General features: G+C 35.5%; 1 protein-coding gene across 3 annotated transcripts in view; it reads left to right on the forward strand.

Annotated features, from left to right (window-relative positions):
* The window catches only part of LOC108750237 (trichohyalin), a 123382-nt gene that overhangs the window by 61890 nt on the left and 36072 nt on the right, over positions 1–25420 (forward strand). For all 3 annotated transcript variants that reach the window (XM_018489571.1, XM_018489570.1, XM_018489572.1), the window contains exon 4: positions 11802–11894. In XM_018489571.1, the coding sequence (XP_018345073.1) occupies positions 11802–11894 (93 nt within the window). The remainder of the gene's footprint in view (positions 1–11801; positions 11895–25420) is intronic.

The following is a 25420-nucleotide window of genomic DNA, read 5'->3' on the forward strand; positions in this document are numbered from 1 at the left end:
ATATGACGATTTATGATAAGACGTCGCAATCGCGATTCTTCCTGTTGAAAGAAAAAAGTGGAAATGAACTTTGCTGTAAAATTTATCATAACGTGATGTTAAAAAATTACAGTAATAGCAGTGAAAACAGGATTGTGACAATCGGATCGAATTGAATGAAAGGGTCATTAGCATTCAATCATGGATGTCATCTGTTAGAGAAACTCGATTTATCTCGCAGTTCGTCCTCGAAGTGAAAAGAAATCACGGAGGGCCGGCCTTCCGCGATACGGTCCTCTAATATCCCTTTAAATGGATTCCCTTTAATCCAATTTGCCAGCTGAGCGATATTAATGGGTCGGAATAGCTGGCATTCGAGGCGGAATAATCCTTAAATATTATCCTTCGCGATATCGCGCGTTCTTTCGATCTTCTCCGCTTCCTCCGCCGACCTTACTCCGCGAGATAACCGCCATTCCTTTTCTTTCGTGAGATTCCTTCCGTTTTATAAACCGCAGAAATATGTAAATATTAAGAGACGATGTGAAAAGTGTGAAAAAATGAGATCCTTAATTTATTTATGCTTTAACGTGAATCCTTTGCCACACGAATTTTTGTATCCTCCGTGCCTATACTATTATTTTTTATATAATGTAATTATAAGTAAATTTTTTACATTAAAATAAATTTTTAACAAAATTTTCGAAAATAAAAGTTTTTGGCAAAATTGATAAACCTCTCGAAAATTCACAATATACATATATGTGTAAAATCAAAGTGTTCTCGATGCTAAATTTATACACACAGATGGAAATTTGTGTTAATTTAACACTAAAATTGATTAGTGACGCTCTGAGTTCACTAGGTGTATCTAATTGGTAAGCAAAGTGTTAATTATGCATTTCATTCGTTGATTACTTTGATATCTTAGTTAGCGAACTGACGATTCTTATTATTTATTTCGCGCACGAATTCTTTCACGAATGTGAAATCTCAACTTTTTTTAGTTCTCCTCCTATCATAATTAAATTTTGATCATCTCTTGATAATAATGATTTAAGATTTTCTTGATATATCGTGAACGAAACATGGCTGCTCATTCTTTTCTCATTTTCGCGCCGCGTCCTTCGACCCTCCGTGTATCGGGGTGTCTGCCTCGCGAAAATATACGATCCTCCCGCCGACGAAGACGGGGGTGCAAATAAACCCGAGCCATTATTCGCGCGTTTGCTCGATGGACCCACCTCCCGGCACTTCAACAATGCCGCAATCGCAAAGTTTACAATAATATTGTTATGCCGGCATCTGCATGCACCCCATAAATCATCCCCGATTCTTTCCTCATTTGCGCGCTCTCCCCAGTATCTCCCATTCGTGGGACGACGAAGCGCCGTAGAGTTGTTTACACGAGAACCGATATTTCGTGAAAATAAGTACTACATAATAACTGAACTTTCTTTGCTGAATGATATGTGGCAGAATTAATAACAGAAATATAATAATACGATACAATCAATAATATAAATAATACAATTATATAATTAATAATATGTAATTATAAAAATAATCTAATTAGGTATCTCTCACATTTTCTTACCTTTTTTTTTGCCGTTTTTATTATTGACTGTTATAGTGAAGTGATAAAAAATTGGCTACAGACTTCTTATTGATTAAACTTGATTTAAAGTTTATAATTATCGTGAATTTCTTTACTAGTAAATAAAAGTATTTTCAGTCAACGTGCACTTTAGTTGGTTATAAATGAATCCTATGGTATATGCATGTTTAGTGATTGGATGAATCGAGAAACAAAATTAATTAACAATGAGATTTTTGTAGGCAGGGAACTTTATACTCGTTAAGTTTGTCTCAGTTTCCGATATTTCTATTACTTTTAAAACTTCAGTTTTGTAAGAGATGCATTATACTAAATTAATAAGGTGATTTTTTCCGGTTTAATAAATTAAAAATCGCATTTTCGCAAATTTCTTAGAAACAACCCCTGAAAGATCGCCTAAATTTCGCGGTATGCGTTATCGAAGAAGGTAGCCGACACTGTCAGAAACCGCGAAAACAAACGGTGAACAAGCGAGAGTGCAAAGGAGTGCCCTCATCTATCTCAAAGTCATTCCGTTCCTTTATTATTCCACTGCAACCTCGTGGGAATCCGCGCGGGAGAGCTGAAGCGGAAAGGGTTGAAGGGCGGTCACCCCTTGGAAATTCCAGAAGGAAGATGGAAATATGAGACAACAAGGTGGTGGTCGAGGGGTTGCATTCTCGCAGTGGTGGAGAAGTAGGGGGTGACAGAGGAAAGGTGATGGCACGGTTGAAGTACACGGCGGGGGTAGGGAAACGAAATGAGAGAAGAGCGGGGATTGTTAAAGGGGGGGGGGAGGGGGTTGAAACGTAAACTTTATTCTGGACAGTGCAGCTCCCGCGCTGTGCGATTCAATTATTTTTGCTCAGCACCGACGACGCTTCCGGGCAACCTCCCTTCAACTTTCCCCTGTCTTTCTCACTCTCTACCTCCGTCCCTCCCCGTCTCTCTTTGCGGTCGGGGTGGCAGACGCTTCTAATTTCATTATTCCCTCTCGAAGGACCGTTCTGCCTTTTTCTCACCCCCGCGGTTTATTTCCGCGCCAAGCATTCCGCTCGTGAGGACTTTTAACTGGTGGTGCTCTTGCTTGATATACTGGGTGCTCCGGTAAAAAACATACCCCCTCCCCCCTCCAAGTATTAGAATACTTGATCTGAAATTTAAATTTTTGCGTTGTCTTATCTGGATTATTTCGCTATCATTTTTATTTATATTTATGGCGCGCGTGCTGTCACTACAATTTATTGCCGCGAATTTTGGCAAAAAAAGGGGACGCGAGAGGGTCGAAATTCCTCGTCGGCTCAGCCTGAAAAGAGGCGTAATGCCGCCGTTTGCAAAAATGGTTTCTACTCGCCTGGCGAAAATATTCAACAAACCTTGTGTTGCGTTTTTCACGCAATCACGCCGACGGGATTCAACATCGCGACGCTTACCGTTTACACGCCGCGCCGCGAGGACTAGCCGATATAAAAGAGCATTGTTGTTAAACGTTACAACACTGTTACAATCCCACCCTTCTCGCCTTGCTCTTTTCGCTTCTCCGTTTTCGTCGCCGAAAACTGCAATTTCCCGAGGCGGGAAGGAATGCGATTAAGCGTTGATGGCTTCCTAAATGCAAACAACTCGGGAAACCGTAATCACTAGAGACAATCGCTCTCTCTCTCCCTCTGTCTCTCTTTTACTCCCGGTCTCTCCTTCTCGCGACACGGCGAGGGCGTTGTTTTACAAGCCAAGGGGTGAAAATTGAAAGGGTGGGTATGTCGATTAGCCGGCGTCTCTTAATTCACGATTATCGCCCGCGCCACGGTATTCACTTCCGGAATGCAAAATGGTGGCGTCGCCAGATCGCCGCTTCGTCGCTTGGCGTCCATTTTTTCCTATTCTCTCTCTCTCTCTCTCTCTCTTTATCTTTTATAAAAATTAATTTTGCTCCTTTTAGATCTTTCGCGCGTCTTTTGCAACGTTCATAATTACGCGAATACACTTTTATTTCGTGCTTTTGATTCTTAAAATACCGGAGCTGCATGCCGCTTCAAACTAATTAAATTTAAAGTCACTAGGGAACTGCGTTCGCGCGAAGACGCTATAGTATGCTATTTGTGTCATTCTATCTTTATTGCTTATTAAACAAAGACAGAAGAACATAAATAGTCTTAATATCGTCTCCCCGAACGTACCTTAGATATACAAAGTGCTGCAATCCCAATTGCTTTTAATATTTAGATAAAATGATGTCGAATATTGTACACTTAGTGCTATTATCTTAACTTGATAAAGGATGAGATAATACTGTACTCAGTTTTGAATAACGTTATGAAGTCAGAGTATCAAATAAATTGTAGTACTTTGTATGTCTATAAGTAATTTTAATTTAATCTGTTAATTGTTATCTTCCAGATTTTACATTCCTTATCATTTATGCAGACTAAAAAATTGTGATATTTTGCATGCAATGTAATAAATACATATGTAAATTAAATATTACATTGAAACCTAAGATTCATAATTTTATCATCAACATTTGCGACGTATCTAGAAAATGTAGAAATTTTGATTTTTTTGCGTTAGAATTTTAGATAAAAATCGGCAGAAAAGTATGCTAATATACACCTCCAAAAGGGATCTTCGAATTAATGAACATTGCTAATTAAAAAACTTACATTCGTTTTTTCACAGTTTCAGAATAATTTAAAAATTGAAGATTACAAAATTTGAATGAATTTTATTAAGTCCTAATTTTTAATTTTCAGCCATAAGAGTCAACGTAATTAATTATCAATGCAAGAACTATAATATGATGTATATAATGTATAAAAATTCTATAAATAACACATTGTAAAACACATTACGTTACATGTTTCGGCTCTTGGATTGAGCCATCCTCAGATAAAACAAAATTCACAACCATAAAATTCATTTCCATCGTCATAGAAAAATCGTGATGAAAGTTATATTTTATACAGCAATTTATACAGCGATGTTGATGAATGCCTCACGGAGACTATGAATTACTTGCAAGCGATTTACTGACCGATTGTTCGGAATTTCATAATATTCAACGTGATCGCAGTTATCATTTCTTAAGAAGAAATACTTTGTCAAATTCATCACAAAATCGTGTAAAATATAAGAGATAGTATATCAGTCAGATAATAATACGTAATATATTGTCACTATATTAAAACTTGATAATCTGTACAGATCGAAAGAATTTTTCAGAAAGAATTTTTTGAAAGATATGTTAACGATAAGGCTGTCATTATCTGATACGTTAGTGACTAAATAGAATATTATTACGTGTGATGCGTATTCGAATGTACAATACGTGCTCGATTGGATTTCCGTTGAAAAGGAAAGGGGGCTGGAATTCAGGAGTTGCCATGGACCTTGTGTCATTCCATTGCATTTTCCGACGTGGCGGCATCCAGCTATGGCGTCGATGTCGGCGTCATTAAGCACTGCGAGACTCATATTAAAACTACCCCTCGGGATACCGCTGCGAAGATGGTAAGGGTGAAAGGGCATTTACGCCGCTTGCTAAGGACTCTCGTCTGCCAAGAGGGTGCAAATGGTGAATTTAGAAATAACAAGGGACGAAGAAGTGGATGATCGCGATGATATAATATTTACATCATTGAATTGCTTACGTTATTTTGCATTATTTATTTATGTTTATTTATACATTGTTTACATCATTTACATTTTATTTTATTTAATCTTTTTAAATCGCTATCGATACAGTATTACTATCGATATTTCATGTACAAGAAAATAGATCACTCTAATTAACGTAACATTAGTTTTTTATACATTTTACACTTTTAATGACCAAATATTTATAATCTAGACTTTTATAAACACAAAAATGTAATGATTAATTGAAAGAGAAAGAAAAAATAAGCACATTCAGTAATCAAATTCAATTTTGAAACGATATGAAGTATGTTAGTCTTATTGTGTGTAGGTCTTCTCACAATACTTAAATAAAATACATAACACAATACAAAACTACAAACAAAAAATTGAAATCACAGTCTCTGTTATAATACAAAGAGTCTAAAATAATATATAAAAAAACGAATAGAATTTTTAAAAACTTATCTCTGTTATTCTAGCTTTTAATATGGCAAATTAGACCTTCTAAGCATAATTGCGGGCATACTTAGCGCTTATTGGTTGACTTTCGAGTTACTCTTAAAAATTTTTAGACAAAACGTTGATAAAAATTCCTCGTTCCAATTTTCTCATCTATACGAGTACTCTATTGGTACTAAAACCTATAAGATTTTGTGACGACTATGAGATATCGATAATAAGATTTGTAAGTTTATATCCTGCTGCGTCTTAAGAATTACATCTAACCTGCGTAAGTAAAAAACATAAAGCGAAAGAATGAAAGTTCCCCGAAGTTTATAATGAGTAAAAAATCCCATTTAAGTGTAGATCTCGATAAGGAAAAACCGATTGAACGCGAAAGTCGAGACGTGAGTCCATTAATAACCGCCGATAGCTCGTGGGAAACCGACGGCGAAGAAATAGGAAAAGTTGCAGCCAAAACGGCAACGAAGCTTTCCATTAATCTACATTAATACCGCGCGAAATCTTGATAGTACTCGCTCGCGCCTGTTGCGTTTGGCGAAGCCGGTCTAAGAGCCCTGGTAAACACCCTCATAAGCAATTAAGCCGCTTAGAAACTCCCGCCGTTCATTTATTATCTCTGTACCTTCTAAGCAAGCTCGCAAGCACTGATAAACGACGCACCGAGCTAAGAAGCCGTCCTTCAAAGCAGCTCCTTAATTACGCGTTAAGCATTTTGGAGTTCCTTCTGCCCGCCTCGTTGGACTTTCGGAAAATAATTACAATTTTCAAAGCAAATTTCGAAAGTTTCTAATGCAGCGATAATTCAATTGATTTCTACGAGTCTGGAAATATTAGGTAAAACCTATTCTATTTTCTATTTTCGCAGTTCTATTTTCGCTCGGAGCAATATCTTGCTGCTTGATAACATATTATAATCATGTATGAATTTACAAATACATTCTTCTGTTTTGTAAACTGAGTATCGATTTGATTTGTCGGACTTGAAACGCATCATAAACTGAAGCTGGAAATAACATCACAAATTATTGTACATTGATCGCCTATTTAATAACGATGGAAATAATAAGTATCTTAAAAACACTGCAGAATAATTATTGCGAAAAATATCACCTCAAGCCAACAGGTTTGAACCTGTAATTTGGAATTGAAAAAAGTATTTGTTAATCTGTCTATGCGAATATTATTAAGCACTGAGATCCGCTTCTATCGAAAATAGGATTCTTTCTTCTATTTAATTTATTCTTGTCGGTCCAATTCCCACTTTAATTAGAAATATTAATTTTAACGTAAAAGTAAGTCTTAATTTTTTAAAAGAAGAACTCGATCCTTTTGAACATAACAAAAGAGAGCATAACATCCTTTTGAGAAATTCTACGCTCAAAACGTTATATTTTTTTATTACTTTCGCAATTCTAATTCTGTATTCTTGAAGGATGCTACGGTCAAGTTTCAAAATGTTTGAAACTGTGAATATCCTGATTTCTCTCGGCAATGCCCATGAATCTGAATATCCAATACTGTTCATATCTTCAGATACGAACGGTATAGCACTGTGTCTTGAATTCCCGTCGGCGAAAGCGAGTGCGGGCTCCCTGCGAACCTGATATAACCCGATATACATGTATATATATCGATATCGAGATGTCTCCGAGAGGGGCTGGATGAGGAACGTTGCGGTGAAGGGTTGATACAGGACAGTCCGAAGTTTACCGACAGCTGGGGGAAGACGAGGGATGACCGTTGGACAATAGGGGGGTACGTTGCCGATGACGAACTCGGCCTGCTTTCAATCCCCGGAGTCGCTCGGGGGTTGCTGAAACAGCCGCAAACAAGGGGGTGGGCGAGTCAGCATTTCCACCATCGACTCCACCATCCAGTTATGTTCCAAACGGTTTACGCATTCCCGAGCGACAAGGGGGTTGGTGTGAAGCACTGGATATTTCTGCTTACGATTATACCGCGTGTTTCGCGATGTTCGATATTCGTCCTTTTAATAATACGCTGGCTACTTCGGGTGCTTGGAAACTCGGAATATTTGCACGTGGAATTTCAACGCAGAATTTCCTGCGAATTGAGAAGAATTATTGTATGCTGATATACACATGATATACGAAATAATATAAAAGTAGAGATGAAATGTTATTGAATAATATGTTTATTAATTGTAAAAATATAAGCCTTAGAATAATTTAGGGGAATATAATACTTGATTAACATTTGTAGAAATTTGCAACTTAATCTGCTTCGATATTTACAGGATGACAAAAAATGTTTGGTTATAAATTTTTTTGTGCTTATCGAATCATTATCCTGGTAGGAAAATGTCTAACATTATTTGCCGTCATTTTGACGTTAAAATGACGACAAATAACGTCAGTTTGCTACCCGAATAGTAACGTATATTAAAAAAACAAACTCTGTAGTGTTAGTTACATCTTATTAACTTAGTTATATCTTATTAAAACTTTGATATCTTATTAATTACCACACTTTTTTGTCACACTGTACATGTTTTGGAGCATATTCAAATTAATATTGAATAATAATGTAAACGATATTGAGAATTGACGAAAGCCACGATAAATTTCCTACAAATTTCGAATTTTAATGATTAACAAATACATAAAAAATGTTGTGAAAATTTTACGGAAAATACTTTTCCAATTTACAGTAACAGTTTATTTGCGGGACATTAGAGTGAAATGGAATAATGAAAATAATTGACGATGATCGAAATTGACAACGTGGGAAACTGCAGTTAAATCTCCCGCGCTGTTAAATTTCCTCGCAGACTTCGTCCCCCGCAATAAAAAATAAAAAAGAAGAAACGAGTACAAGGGAAATCGTATTTTTCTTTTTCGCTCTTCTTTTTTTGGTTCACGTATGTCTCGCTGGAGGCTGCAACGAAACATACGCGAAAAATGGCGGCGACAGCTGTCGACGTGCGAGTTTCGATGTCGTCGCAAAATTCTGTATCGTAAAACTCGGATATGAAGCGCAGTCCTCGCGGCAAAATTATTGCCAGGCGAAACCGGGCGCATATTCTAGCTACTATTGTTACTCCATGTAATAATAGTTTTGATATTTTTTTTTTTACAAAGATAATTATGATAAACATAGTACGATAACGTGAACATAGTACGCGAGTGATAAACACGGCGTATATAATTATGAATAATGAAGCGAACAATGCTGCTTTTATGATTTCATTCCTGAAGTTTAAATCATGATTTTTTAATTCCAATTGTTCGTGAAAACTTTGAAACAATACCCAAGGGAATTTCAATTTCAAATTAATGAAATAACATGCTTTTAAATTTTTTTAACGTCCCGCACACACGCAGAACTTAATGGAAAAGCTACAAGCTCCCAATTATCATAGGAATAAAAAAATCATCAAATGAGTCGCCTCAGCTGTATAAAAACTGGGACTAAAAAAAGGGAATATCATGTATATAATTTTTTTTTAAATAAACTTTCTCGCACCGAAGAATGGCGTGTTCAGTAATATGAACGAGCACTGTATTTGAGGTGGGTGGACGGGGCGGGGGAGGAGGCCGACAAGAGAGAGAGAGAGAGAGAGAGAGAGAGAGAGAGAGAGAGAGAGAAGAAGAAGAAGGAAGAGGTGGAACGAGCTTCAAGAGTGCCATAATTTACGCTCCACTCGTTTCTTCCTTGTATATACCTAACGTGTACGAATGAAGCATAAATTCACTCTCTGTACCCTCATCCCCTGCCGTTCCTTGTATTTGCGATCTACCGCTGAGGGGAAACTTAACGTTTCGCCACGCGAAACAGGCTGAAATTTTCCGTTTTGAGAACTTTAATTGAGGATGACAGGCCTTCTCTCCGAAACGAAAATTAAATTGCGGTGTTATTAACCCTTTTGCATCAGACTTGTCTCGTCAAATATATTCTGAATTTTTGAAAACAATTATAAAAAAATAGTCCTAAAAATATTTTTAAGTACATATTATGTGCTATAACTTAACTTATATTTTAATAATAATTAATAGTTATTTTTTGTATTTGAAACTTATTCGTCAAAATGTTGGTTGATCAAAATGAAGTGCTCAGTAAACAATTTATAATTAGAATATACATATCTTTATCCCCCTGATAATTATCACACTTAGTAAATAACGTAAATGTCTGTATTACAAATTTGATGTAGCTATTAGGATTTTAGTAGAGGAGACCGAGGACAAAAGCAACATTTTGAAGTGTTTGATTTTGAAGTGTTATAACAGTTAAAATATAATATTTACATTTAAAAAATATGTATCTTTAGATGTAGAATTTATTTAGCTATAAAATTTTTTTTGATTTAATTTTTTTATGTAACTAGAAAAAAGTTATGTTTATTTAAAGACTATGAGGAATTTTGTCACAACCGTTCCAACACCGTAGACTGTTATAACGGTAGAGAGGGATAATTGTATCACATTTGTCAGAGGTACATAACACAACTAAATAAGTCATACTCTTTCTTGCAGCTACACGAATGGATAACTTTATAACTTCTTTAAATGTCTGTTTGCATAAAGACACTTCTTTTATATAATTTTTCTCTTATCTGTCTTATTTTTTCTTGTTAATTAACGCAGCATTCTATGAAGAAAAATGCAAACAACATTTTACAAAATAATACTAAAATAAAATCAAGTAAGTTCGGGGACAATTGTAACGTTACAACTGAGGCGTCGATTGTCCCCTAATGGTATTTTATGATTTATTGTAAATTTTTTAAATAAAAACCTAGATAAAAATTAACTCAAATGTCTCAAACTATCAACGCAGATAATTATTAAACTACATTAAGGCAATACATGATACCTTCGTTATAAAAAAAATATTTTGGATTTTGTGCATGCAGTAAAACTTACTTGATGCAAGAAAAAAGTAATTTCTGCTCCTGCACCAGAACCAGTAACGAACGATTCAATGCCGATCTGTCTACAGAATTTTACTATGCAGCCGCATACACATATATTATTATAGTTTAAGAAATATATAATATTAACGATACTATTATCACTATTATCCTCTTGTTACTTTTGTCTTTGGTCTCCCCTATGTAAACTTTCAAGAGAAAAAAACTGTAACTATTTATTTTTACAACGTAACTTTCCCAATCCTGCATTGAAATCCACTATTGAAACTATTTCGTAAAACTTTTAGATAGAATTTAAATCTCATGATTAAAAAAATTACATAAAAAAAATTTTAATATACATTTGCAGAGGTTTGAATTAATTAATTTCAGGACCCTCGCAGATATATAACCCCACTTGCACTTGGCGAATAACTAGAATTCTTGCTGAGCTTTAATGAAACAAACGCATTTCGAGTACAGCTCGATTTCTCGGGAAAGGGATAGGAAGGGGTTGGAAACGAAAGGGGATGATCGCGACGGGACGGCGCGGCTCATAAAACGACCCCACAGCCTCTCTGCGAGTTTCTCCAGAGATACAGCACGCACGGTTTCTTGTCCGACTAGCCACCCCTTCCCTTCCTACGTCATTCACCCTCTTTTTCTCTCTTTTCTTTCGTCCTTCAAGTCCGTTAGGTAGCGTACAAGCCCACTATTTATGAGGGATTTGCCCGCGAGGGTGGAACACACAATTTCCACCGATATACCTACCACTGCTTTCCCTCGTCTCTCGCTTGTCTTTCCCACTTCTTTCCCGGTTTGTCCCAATTTTTCTACCCCATAACCTCTAACGAGAGCAGGCCTGAACGAGGATTGTTTTTCATTGATAACCACGAGAGTGGTTGGTTCGGTCTTTTTATTATATTGACGCTTGTTCGGGGAGCGTATCTCTCGTTCGTGTCTCTCGAATCGAACACAAAGGAAGAAACGCATGAGCATGTTTTTTTAGTCTATTTACTTATGCATTACTCCCTGCAAATATCAGTTCATCTGCGTTGAATTCGCATTGTGTTGGCACAAACTATTTGAAATATTTATTTAAAGATATTAAAATAAGATTTATTAATGTTTTATTAAATTAGTAAAAAAATTGATTACAATTTATGAATTTATAAATAGATATTAATATAAACTAATGGATCGATCTACATTAACGTCAACACACATAACTAACAATAACTACCTTTTCAGGAGCTGCGGCGGCGTCGCGAGTTTATGTCGACGCTTTGTCCCGATTAGCCCGTCAAGCTCAGCTGGGAACATGGGGTGGCTCGAAGGATGTGGGTAAGTGAGAACTCCAAATTGATTAATTTTAACGGAGAACATGAAACAAAACTCATTTCATTCCATTCAGCATTCGACTGAATCAGAAACTCTCTAATCAGAGTCAAGACTCGAAACAGCCACTTTATTTTAATTATTTTCAGATCTGTATCAATTTGTATATATCTAGTTAAATTTTTAGATACTTTAGCAAAAGTATTTCTTTATATGTATAATAAGTAAAAACACGAAATTTGGATAAGCGGAGGAATGTGATTGTTTCAGTCTCTTTCGGAGACATTTAAATATTTTGTAAGAAAAACTTTTTTTTTTTAAATATAGATAGTATATATTTTCTTTATTTTGTTGAATGATTGATCGATTTTGCGTTCGATTCGTTTCCTCGAAACCAGACGAGAAATAAAGCAGTTCTCGTTTTCGAGAATCGAAGTTTGCATTGCTCTGGAACGAGGTGAGCTTTACCGAGGCTTCCAAAGCCAATAAAGCGCGTTTAACCATCTCTAAGCTCGAAAGCTCCTAGCACCCTTTCGTCTTTCCGCCTCCAGACGCCGATGAACGAAAGTTGCTAACAAGATCATTGCAGCGTGATAAGTGTACGTATTAAGCTCAGGTCGGCGACCCGCGTACGAAGCTTGCGAGCCTCTTAAAGCAGGCTAAGGTGCAGACTTAGGAAGCTTTCCAAGTGCCAACGACCGAGGTAAAGTTTTTATTTGTTCGGGGAGAAGAGCGAAATCTGATCAGTCAAGGTGGATTCTTTATCAGAGATTTTCACTGGTTATATCGTATTGATTTTTGGATCTTTCGATTTTGGTCACTATTTGCTACGCAAAATAATCTTTTCTAAAATACAATATACGTATAATTTTTATATTAACCTTTAAAAAATGGAGAAAGTCACTATAATGTTGCAGAAACAATGTGATATTTTGAGACAAAAAATACCATGTAAAATACAATAACAAATTTTACACTAAAAAAAATTTATTAAATATTTTTTTAGTAATACTAACAATAAATAAACATTTACGTATATAGTAAATAAATATTTACTCGATAACAAATTAAAGATTAGTAAGTTAAATTAACGGTTTTTATATGAAATATAAATATATGTTTACATCTAGTAATTATTTACTTAAAACTATTTAAAGAAATATTTATTAAAATTGCATATTTTTTTTAATGTGCTCAAGCTAAGTTTTTAAAAATAGATCTTCGTCTTCTAAAGGTTAAACATTTGCGTAAACATTGAATGATTAAAAGCAGTAATTATTCTAGAGTATCTGTATTTTATTGATTTTAACGCGCGCATTAAATCGGATTCAAATCTTGACTGACACGAGAAATGGATTGGTTGTAGTTATCCTTTGCAATAACAATTACCGGCAAACATGCAGCGACCGTTCCGGCAAAGATAATTTTCGATGAGATAATTTACGGCGAATTACGCCTGCGGTAATAACGCATTAATGCGTAAGAGAGAGAAAGGGCGAGAGAGAGAGAGAGAGAGAGAGAGGGGAGGAGAGACTATCATCGAACTTGGAAATGGGACATTCAATTAATCGAATTAATAAATTCACCGATCGAGTTATTTGCAATTTTGCATACTATGAAAATTTGTACGCTCGCGAGGATGCTCGCTAAAACCCCCGTTGTTTCGAGCATAATTAATTAGCGCGTCCTGAATTAGCTATTTTATTTTACAAATAACGCACGTCTCGCAACGTAGAAATTGTTGTTTATCGCGTTCGCGCAGTCTGCTGCAATTTGTTGTGTAATTGCTCGAGTATGTTTCGTCCGTGCTATATTAATTGTATTATTCTTCAAATCTTCTCCGATCGTTTATTTGGCGACTCGCCCGTAAAATTAATTTATTTTGTTGGAAATAATTTCAGGGACTATCAAGAAAAATTAAAAGCGCGAAATAGATACAATGCAATATTTTAAAAACGTACATTAACGTTTGCCATTATTACTATTATGTATTAAATAAAGAATATATTTGAAACAATGTGACGCGTGAAATATGAGATAAAAATATAGAGATACGAATATCATAGAGTGTGTTATTAATAATTATTTCAAACAAGCATTGTGCACAAAATTTACATAAATCCGTTAATAATTAACGAGAAATTCCGTATAACTTTCAATAATTTTACATAATCAATATAATTTCCATGTAATAGCCGTTCAATTCATGTTCAATTCACTAACTCGAATATCCGTAAACGTAACAATTCACAAAATACAGTAAAAAAATCTCATGGATTCTAATTAATTTCAGATATCGTTCATTTCCGCAAAATCAAGAAATTTGTCATTAAATTTCTAATAATCAAGCACAATTCGAAGACTTTGTTTTGGGCATTTGCCGCAGCCGAAATAAATTGCCTTTTGTGCGATTCGTATCCTAAAAGGATGCTCGGGTGAAAACGCAATAAACACAATAAACTTAAGTTATTCATGTAATGAACCGATACATGAAGAATGGGGCGGGAAGGAATTTAAATACGCCATGAAGCGATCGCTGTAAGATTAATAGTCGCGTTTTTCGGCGCCGCGGCGCAGAATCGCGGATTAAAATTCTACGGCAGCGGCGTCGACGCAGCCGACCGTGTAAACGCGCTTTAATAATAATGTAAACGCGCAACGAATGGGAATTAACGCGCGCTCGCACCACCGTGAAACAAGAGAGAAGAGGGCGGAGGACAGACGGCCGTTGAAATCCGCCCCTAAACCCCGCTTGGCGTTCGCCACTATGAGAGAAGGAGCGAAGGAGATAGCGGCGCATAATTGCATTAAATTATCGAGGTCTGAATTATATATGTATTGGTATCACGTTTTTTTTTAAATGCCATCGATTAAATATAACACAAATTGCGGGCGGAATTCGTTGAATTCGCGAGATTCCGCGAGCATCTCTTTTGTGTTCTGTGATAGAAGGGGTGAATCTATCTACTTTTCTAAATACATTTATTGATTATCAAACAATAATCCTGATTTTCAAGTGAACGTATCAATAATAAGCACGAGTGATAAACGAAATAATATGAACCTGAGAAATATTATACATTTTTTTTTTACTACTTGTTTTATTAATAAGAAGCCTATTTACTTTTAATTATGATTGCCACAAAAACGGGAAGTCAGGGAATTTTGCAAACTTCTCTTGAGAATTAACATTTTTGGCTTTAAAGAAATTTAATACACATATATATCGCATACCTATGCAGTTTTGGAACACTATATCAACTTAATAATTAAACATGCGAGTATCAGCAACATTAATAGTAATTTGATTGCTACATTAAACTCAACGTACTAAACAAAACGTTTAACAGTTTCCAAAAGTTATAAAATTTTAGGATGAGGAATTTGTGGCAACTCTGTTGGAAACAAATAGCTTTCAGCGAATAAGCTTTCTAATAAAATAAATATATAATATGTTTCTCAGGAGTTAATGTTATGTAGAGTTTTGTCTATCCTCTGTCTATTTAACTCTTTTTAATATCTATTTTCCGTTGTTTTATACCGATTTAGCTAAAGGGGCAGATAACTTTATAATTAAATAAAGAGTGCGAGAGATTATTCACAAAACGAAAGATATTTCGTTCGATCGATTTGTCACCAATCGGGAAACGTACATCGGACTCCAATTCCATGTATGTAGATATATATATCGGGTATGCTTCGCACTTATCCGCTTTTCGCGCGCCGACTGTCGAGAGCCACACTTGCTGCAACTTTAATTCCGCGCCGGAAGTCTTCTGCGAGAGAAGCGGCAGTAAGGAGTGCTCCGCAAACAGCGAGTCGTACAAACATCTCGTTGAACATTTTCTTACGTTTCTGTACAAACCACGTTTAATAACGAACGTATCACGAAAAATTCATGATGCTTCTATTTGTGCAAGTTAAATCTATCGCGATTCATCCACTTAATACAGAATTTATAATAATAAATACAGAATTAACGTTTCATCAAATCGGACTCTGTCGCATTAAATTTCTAATACAGTTTTAAAGAATATAAATCAAAAAAGTGTAAATGCCAGTTAGAGTCAAAACTATTAGGTGTTCATTGGTGTGAATTCGAATTCTTTGTTGAACAACAAATTTAATTAGACGTTTCGATCTCTTGCTTTTGGGTTGTCCTCGATAATTACAAAAATGAAAATATGCCAAAATTATTACGTGGAGATTAACGTAAAAAAATGTGAAATTAATTTAAATGACATTATTAGAAATTCGACGTTTAATCTTACAATTATTATGTGTTATAACATCTTTTGAATTGTGCGTTTTACGCTTCAACCCTGAGGGTAAAAATTTTAATAAAAAAATGTTTGTGTGAAAATTTTAGATCTACATTTTTCGAATATGCAACACGTCGAATTTCGCGCACCCCGTCGTAATCTTTGCGCGAAATTTCGCGAGCAATGGCGGGATGGAGTTGCGGCGGAAACACATCGGTCTCGATCTACACGCGATTACGTCTATGGAAATTCGTGCAGGAAGCACGGGCGACACTCGGGGAAATCTGTTTTCACTGTTCCCTCCTCCAACCCCTTTCCGTTCCTTTTCCTTAAACCGCTCTTCCGTTCAGCCGCGAAGGGGAGTCGCGAAAATTCGTAGCTCACGATGTTAGCGCGAGGCGAAATGAAAATGCGACAGCGAAATTGCCAATATCGTCACCCCAGATTTTCCTTGCTCCGCCGGCCTTCTTCCGCTCCCTCTAGCCTTTCCGACAGTGGGACGATCAAGGAAATCCGCTCGATCCTTCCTTTTTGCCAAATAAGTTTACTTCTCACCACTCGTGAGATGAGAACTAAAAAAAAATACAAAGTTTTTAAATAACAATCACCCCACGTCAAGATAGCACGTAGAAAGAAAGTGTGTGGTTGAATTAACTAGAATACTGATGAAAAATCAAATGATGAACAATCCAGAATTCTAGTTAAATCTATAAGATTTCCGGTTAAATTTATTAAAATTCTAGTTGAAATAATCGACGATTCAGTAGATTTAATCAGAAATCTAGTACACTTAACCAGAATTCTGAATCGTTCATTTTCCACCAGAATTCTAGTTAATTCAACCAAACTTTTTTTTCCGTGCGCAGAGAGTTCAATAAGAATTCAATCGTATGTCAGCTCATGTGCAAAAAGAAATCTTTTCATAATTTTTTAGAAAAAGAATTCTTGTAGCATCTGAAAAGGAACTCAAATTGATGACATACGAATTCTTTTTGAATTTTTTTTTAACTCTCCGTACTATCTGGACAGATTTGCCACAAAATTGGAATTGCAAGTAAATTGGAAACAGTTAGGAAATTCAGGAAAAAGTCAGACAAATTTTCTGGACTTTACGCAATTTTTGAGTTATCAACTTAACTTAATTGCATTAATAAATGCATGTCAGCAGCATTAATAGTAATTTACATTGCTATATGAAATTGCTTCCTCAACAAAATATTTGACTCTTCTTTCTGAAAAACTTCTTTCCGAATTCTTCTTTCCGAATAAATTTTAAGATAAGAAATTTGTACGATAATAGTACTTTGAGAACAAAGATATGCAGTTGACATTTTTTTTCTGTTTGTACCTTTTTTAAAGATAATTTTTATTCGTTTGTTTCAATGGTAGTTAAAAGTTCTCGTGGGATTGATCTTCGTGTTTTATTTTGCCGAGCGTCATGTAGCCCATCGCGAGTAGTACGACTCTGTGTATAGTCAGCCGCAGCTGGCAGTAGATATGCTGCGTGTCGGTCAAACAAAACATAAGGGGGAGAAGATAGAAAAGAGCACGGGCGGATAGCTGCATGCGATATTACGAATAATCTCAGCAACTGTTTCACCAAAAACTGAAAACTGGATTAACAAAGGTTTGGTCTGTTAATTGTTTAAAAAGAATATTATGCAGCAAAGGCATGTAAAGTCGAAATTTCGTACATTTGTTGTTAAATTCTAATCTTTCTTGACTTATAAAATTGTTTCACGCATTTAACACAATTTTTGCAAAATCCCTTTCGATCCTCTGTTACGTCATGTTACATAATTGTTGTTATACAGAATGAAACCACGAATTGTTACATTGTTACTCAAAAATATCCAAATGTTATTCATTCTCCTATTGTTATATAATAAAAAATTACTATTTAAGGATCTTTTCTACATATTTTAAAAATAACAAAGTTATGAAAAAATTACAGATTATTCTAAATCACGTTTAAAAATAATACGACAAATTTGGTGACAGTTTACTATCTGGATCATAAGTTATTTTAATAAATAATATTTTTTAAATCTGAATCTGTGCTTTAATAAAAATATATGGAAATTAGAAAATAAATGATAAAAATCTCAATTTTTTAATATAAGTACGTATTCAAGATTATCTACGTAGAGTTTACATGAGAATGCACGAACTAGTTTATTCAGTAAATAAACAAAATATTTATTTGTGCTATATCTTTGTAACTAATCAGTGAATCGCAATGAAACTTTGCATAAATTATTTTGAATATTTAAAGTACTTACTTATAAAAGAAAAATGTAAATTTTTTATTATGTTTGAAATTTTAATTTTTAACAATAAAAATAATAATAAATAAAATAAATAAACTACAAAAATATGTTATTAAACAAAAATATAATCTTATTCACACAACTTCCATATGTATACAGTTTATTTTAAGTGTAAATATTAAACATACTTCCCCAAATTTAATTTTTTTTTCAAAAAAGAGATTGTACATCTTTAAATAATATTTTATATGATTTTCTATTTTCAAATGTTACCTATATATATATCGATTTCCCGATTGATTTAAATTTCTATCTTAATCAGAATTGCTTTCATAAACGTAATTAATAATTTGCATACTTCATGCGCGGTGAAACGCGTAATCTTCAGAAATCAATTTGCAGTTTGCAGTTAAACGTAATTTTACACGCTAAACACACCGAACCGTTGTTTCCCAAATTTTCCGAATGATGTATCCGGGTGGTAGAGATATCGGTCGAACATTGCGTGAGGAGGGTAGGAAACCCGGAACGATAGTCGAAGCGATCAGGGCTAGTAGATAGAGACAGAACTCGACGGACGGGAGGCAGTGGAAACGGACGGTATTGGGGTGGCCGGGCGTTTCACGCGTCAGGAGCAGGGCGCGTCTACGCACTGCGAAGCGTAGCACACGGGGGTGAAAGGGACGAGGAGGGTTGAGGGATGCGGAGAGAGAGAAACGCGCGAGCCATGAAGGATATCGAGATCGTTCCTTGCAGCTGGCACAGAATTTTCTCCCTTTCTGGGAAGTCTCTCTCTCTCTCTCTCTCTCTCTCTCTCTCTCTTTCTCTCTCTCTCTCTCTGCTCTCGGAGAAGATCTGGAGTCGGCATAACCGCTATCTCAAGCTTAATTGCGTCTGGTCGCACGATATAATGGGACGCACGAATCCCGAGTCTGCCCGTTGCGTGATAAGGGATGGAAAGGTGCGCGCATCCCCGCCAATCCGTCTGCGCAAACTTTGGGTTTGTTCGCTCCACTGGCGATGCGTAATTATTGTTACATTTGAATATTGGGTCGAATGTATGTGTCGCCAAGCTAGTCTGTTTGTTGTCGGAAACACAACCGTGAAACGAAGAGAAGAGAAGCCGCAGAACGAAAAATTGACGGCAGTTTGAGATTTACAACTTCATGTGACTTGTCCACATTTTTCTTAAGTATTTGATATATCTTTTTTTATTTTCTAAATTTTTCGCAATTTTCATGCGCATTTCTTTTAAAGTCTTTTGTTCTGTATTCACACTGACAATGGAAGAAAATGCTTTTGGTATTTATGAATAATTATTATAATTATTACTACTACATAATGTTCGTAATAATGACCATATATAGAGTTTTGTTAACAAATATATATAGTTGGCAAATTATTGTTTTTATTACTTATATAAACACTTGCAATGGCTATAATTATACGATAATTTACCTATAATTTTTCAGACAACCATTATGATTTATCGTTTATATATTATATTTAATAGTAATACAAAGAGTTTGGCGATAATGTAGAAGCTGAATAGAAAAAATTGTTTCAATAGAAATATAGACATGTTTTTAAAATGAGAAAATTTTTATTTAAACTATAAAATTGTATTTTATATATATGTATAAAACAAATTCATTTCTATAAGGAAAGGATAAATTTTCAGATTCAGTTACTTTTTAAGAGACTATATCTGATACATTCTTAAATATATTCTATATTTTTGGATTTTAAAAATTTTCCACAATTTTTGTGCGTATTTTTTCTAAAGTCTTTTGTCTGTATTTATTTTTATGGACAAGTGCGCGCATTTATTTCTGTAGAGATTCTAGAAAATGTAACGTAAACTGTATGCTAATTTAAACGCGCGCACTTGTCGATAAAAGCGGGGTGCGAATGCAGACCTTTGTATTTTTTGTATTTCCCCAAGTTTCCATCCCTATCTCTCTTCTGCCTTTTACGGAAACATTTAAATTCAGGCACGTTTCGCCGTCGCTTTAAACAAGTATAGTCCATGCTTACATTCTTTCTCTTCTTCCGCCGCGCTAAATTCTTAATGCCTCTCTTCGGGATCCACCACGTGTCGTCTATGAGCGCAATTCGGCTGGCACGTGGATTTTTATGGAGCGACGAACGTGTGCTGCACGCAGACGCGTGGGCCTCTTCGCCGTTGCGGTCGTCGTCCTTCGAATCGTCCTGCTCCCCCCGTAACGTCGTTTTGTGGAAAGTGGCCACTTTGCCGCAGACACGCTCACGGTTACACCCAACGAAGTTACAAAGCTTCAAGTTTGCTTCGAAATTCCTTCCGAAACTTGAGTCGTTAGCGCTCGGAGCGTCTTCGGTTCGGAGTCTTTTGCTTGCATTTTTCTTGCCATCGATTTGCTACTTTTTTTTTACTCTCTTTTTTACTCAATACATTCGAAGCGATTAAGAAATTCTTGTTTCTCTATCAAATTAATTATTTTCGAAAATACTAAATAATAATTATTGAATAATAATAATAATAATAATAATATAAATTTTTCTTGAAATTCGGGAAAAATTATGAAACTTTAAGGATGAAGACTTTGTGATAATCCTATTTTGGATACTTTGGCAAAATCGTTCTTTCCGGGTGTTCAATAATAATTATATTTCGCCAATTTTAAAAGAGAGAAAGAATTACATTCAAATATACGTTAAAAATGGAAGGAAATGTTTCTTTGCGTATGAATATTATTAAAAAATGTATTTCTGTACAACTTCAAAGTAGAGAAGAAAGTTACGAGAGAAACGCCCGGGGATCGCAGAGAAGATTTTTTTATACGCGAAAAAAAAAAAGGAAATGGAAAGAACGAAACGAGATTACGGAAACGTTGTACTGGGAGAGAAAGAACTTTCCTCATATAATTTTGAAGTACGTGCTCTGCGGCGGAAGGGTTGAAATAGTCGCTCCGTATCCATAAATCACCGGCGCGGCAGCAATCTCGCGCGGTAGCGGCATCGAACGAGACTCGTTGAAAGAACGTGACATGACGGTCCTAATGAAAGCAGCAATTAAGTAGGCGAGAGCGATCGACCAAGTTCCACGGCCCATCCCCTCGTTCGCATAGCCGAGCAAATTACACGACGATGGCAATTAATAAAGCCCCTGTAATGGCGTTCGCGGTTGTATCGCGGCCTCCTCGTCCACCACTTTCCCATCCACATCCCCCTCTCCCCCTCCCTCCCCCCTCCCGTACAATCTCATCGTCGTTAATCACTTTAACGAGTGCTTTTGTTAACGCCGTCGTGCGATAAGAAACCGTTAAAAAGGATCGTTCGCGAATATCGGGAAATATGAATTGTTATGAATACCGTCGCCATATTGTCTTATCGTACGAATTGTGGTAATACCGTCCAACGCAGAAGTCATAATAATAAATTCATACTGTCTTCATGTATCCTAAAAGCCATGTCATTAGAAATTAAAGATGTTATTACGTTTAGACTTGTACACGGTTGGAAAATTTGTGTTAAATTTAACACTATTTTACGTGTCCACTAAAATTTTTGTGTGTATCATTTAACACAAAATGATTATGTTAGAAAGTCACATTGTGTAAAAATAGGACAAAGAAATGTAACGCTTTGCGTCAGTTTTTATTGTGTTAATTTTTACTTAATTTATTCTTCTTATGTTAAATTAACACCAAAATTTTGGAAGAAGCTGTGTGTATTTTTCACATTAAAATTTGCAATATGTTAAATTAACATATTCATCTTTTATTCATTTAACATTTATGTTAAAGAAATTTTAAAGAAATACTAAATATATCAATTTATCACAAATATATTCAAATAACTTTAATCATAAATTATGTTAAATTAACACTAGAATATGTTAAAAATTCAACACAAAAATTCCTACACGGATTACTTTTAAAGACAATAAGATAATAGTAAAGGGCTTAAAATAAGACTACTTTTAACACAAGTAAAAAATATGTTTTATCGAGTAACTCATGAATTTGTTGATTGATCAATCGCGCTTCTCGTTCGGACTAATCTTTCTGTATTGCCGAGGTGATTAGCTTCGCGTATTTCACTTGCACAAAAAGAGGAGACAGATGATAAATGGTTCCGATCTTAATAACTTGCAAGAAGTTATGCAATAACAATATATTCGCTCAAGACTTGTAACAAGTTATACAGCTATTTCGCGATGATATATTTCTACAAAACTTTTGTGTAACAACAGCGGCAAATTCTTTATCGCAACTTGTACAATAATGCGATACAGTCATAGCGTCTGAACAGTTTGTTTCTTTATTTGCATGGAAAGAAGCGGGGAATGACAAGTCGGTCTCTCATTATACTTATAATAACTTGTAAATCTTATTACGTAACACCAATAGACTCGCGCATAAAACTTTTAATAAGCCGTAATAGCTTTTAATGAAGCGCGGACTGTCTGAAAATTAGTGGTAAGTGAAGAAACATAGCATTATTCTTGGCGAGAATTAATGAAGTTAATTTTCCCTTTGCAAATATATGCCATGGAAGATGATCGATTTTTACAGATTTCCGATCGTTACTGAACAAAATCTGTTAATAATAATCGAACCTAGATAGAGCTTTAGTAAAATAATTTTAATCGAACGTTCTATTGAAATCTAAAAAAAAAAAAAAAAAAAAACTAAAACTTAATTTCAGTTTTCAGTTAAGATCATTTTTAAACAAAGTCACGGCATATTTTTGCATATTTTTAAATAATTTGTTTAGTGTCTAAAGCCAACATGGACACTTTTAAAAAAACTTCCCACTGATTCTAACAAGTTATATGTTGTACAATCAATTTTTAAAAAGAGTTTCGACATCTCCATACTTAAAAATACTTTTCTAAATTAATTTTTAAAATGTCATTAAGTTACTTGACTCATCTTGCTACTCTGATTACTATTGTTACATTTGATAATATTTAATGCATCATAAATATTGCCAATGTGTTAAAGAAAATACATTTAATAGTTATTACCAGATTTTTTTTCCAGATTATAGTCTGCTTGAGGTAAAAATTACATTTCTTCTAGAAAGTATCGCATAGAAAAATTTACAATTCAAGAAGAGACTTTTCGATGCTCGTCACGTGCGACCAACTTCGCGATAAAAGGCCGATTCTTTCGTTTGTTGCTCCTTGAATACAAGTCTTGGTCTCGAGTTCTAATCAAAATCGGAAGTGTCCTTGTACCCTCTGTAAGAGCGGGTGCAGATATCCGGTACGGGGAAACGTTTCATTACGCGAGATTGCATCGTGTTTCGTGAGTTCGCTGAGAGAACCGGGGCGAAGATGCGAGGCGGGCTCGTATCAGCGCATTTGAAATGGAAATGCACCCGAAGATTCCCGCGACACCAACCCCGTCGCTTTATATCTATGCTGTACAGTCGCGAGCTCGGCGATACCCCCTTTTGTTCAGTAATTCGGCGGCGCGACTTGTCCCCCGCGAACTTCATATCGCACCCTCTTTTACATGAAAGTGCATAACAGCTTACAAAAATGTAAATGCCACCTTCACAAAGTGCGTATTTCGAGCACTTGGAACTTTTTGAGCTTTAAGAACTTGAAACCTTGAAAATTCGACGCCCTCAGAGGACTTGAAATCAAGGAACTTAGAAACACGCGAATATTCTTGAAGATTTTTTTGAGACGTATTTCAATTGCCATTTTCGAATCGTAGAGGCAGCTTTAGAATTTTTTAAATGTAGAACGTAGGCGTGAAATTTTCAAACGCTCTTGAAAAACTTTACTCTTGGGATTGCAGCTTTTATAAGATTTAAATATATTGAATGTTTATAATATTTCTGGGAAATGTAAAAAAAATTGCAAATTATATCAAAAATATTATGTTCTCACATATATAAATATGAATCTCTCGCGCCACAACGTATATAATTATTTTATTGTTTGGATATTTTATAAAAATATGGACTCTACATTTAGATTTTAGAACTTCTGCAAATAGAAAAGTTGCCACTTTCAAGGTCCATGATGGTCAAAATAAATTATACTTCCCTAATTGGAAAGACGAAGAATGACAGGATGACGCGCTGCGTAAATATCGTCGTGTAGCTCTGGATGCTGCGTGTTGCAGCTGAAATGTTTACTTTGTAAAGGTGCACGCGATATCTCGGCAGCGTTATTAAATTGCTCGTATTTGCATGACAGCACGAAGCCGAGCTTGAAGACCTAACGACGGGAGTTACGGTCTCGCTTAAAGCGAAGAACGAGGGAGGATGAAGAAACCGGGTGGGGGAGGAAGTAGCGAGACGCGTAATAAAAGGATGTCATTTAATTTAGCGATTCGCCGGATTCGCTTGGATTCGCCACTTTACCCTCTCCTCCCACCCTCGTCCCACCCCAGACGCATTTATCCGAACCGAGAGGCCAATTACGACTGTTTTCGCTCGTACTTGTGAAAGCCCGACGTCTTATTCATTCCGGACGAGTGCGGCTCGTCTGTGCCTTAAATACAGGACGGATCTCCGGCACATTTAACATTTTAAAGTAGCTGCGTATAAACCTAAATTTTATTTCTCGAATGCAGGGGTGGCAAAAATTCTTTGTATCGTATCTAGTGATCGTGAATGTGGGGAAGGTCATCAAGATTCGTGAAATTTTGATTGGCGAATAAAGGAATTTTACACCATTATACATTTATTTTCATATTGCAAAGAAATATGTAAATTTTTTACACACTAGGCAACAAAATTAACGCAACACCTGTTCACTCTGCAAAAATAGACAAGATTTCAAGATACAATAACTTTGTCAAAAATTATCGTATAGGGATGTTTAAAAAAGCATTTTACAGGTAGAAACCTCTACTTTTCGGATCGCTACTTAAAAAAACGGTCTCATAGAGATTTCATGATTCAACGTTGAAGCAAAAATGGTCCTTTTGTTTCAACGTTAAATAATTCGATGAAAAAAAATCGTACGGGGCTTCGTAAAAAAGCAAATTAAAGG

This window comes from Trachymyrmex septentrionalis, unplaced genomic scaffold, assembly GCF_001594115.1.
Source record: "Trachymyrmex septentrionalis isolate Tsep2-gDNA-1 unplaced genomic scaffold, Tsep1.0 scaffold34, whole genome shotgun sequence".
NCBI lineage: Eukaryota > Metazoa > Arthropoda > Insecta > Hymenoptera > Formicidae > Trachymyrmex > Trachymyrmex septentrionalis.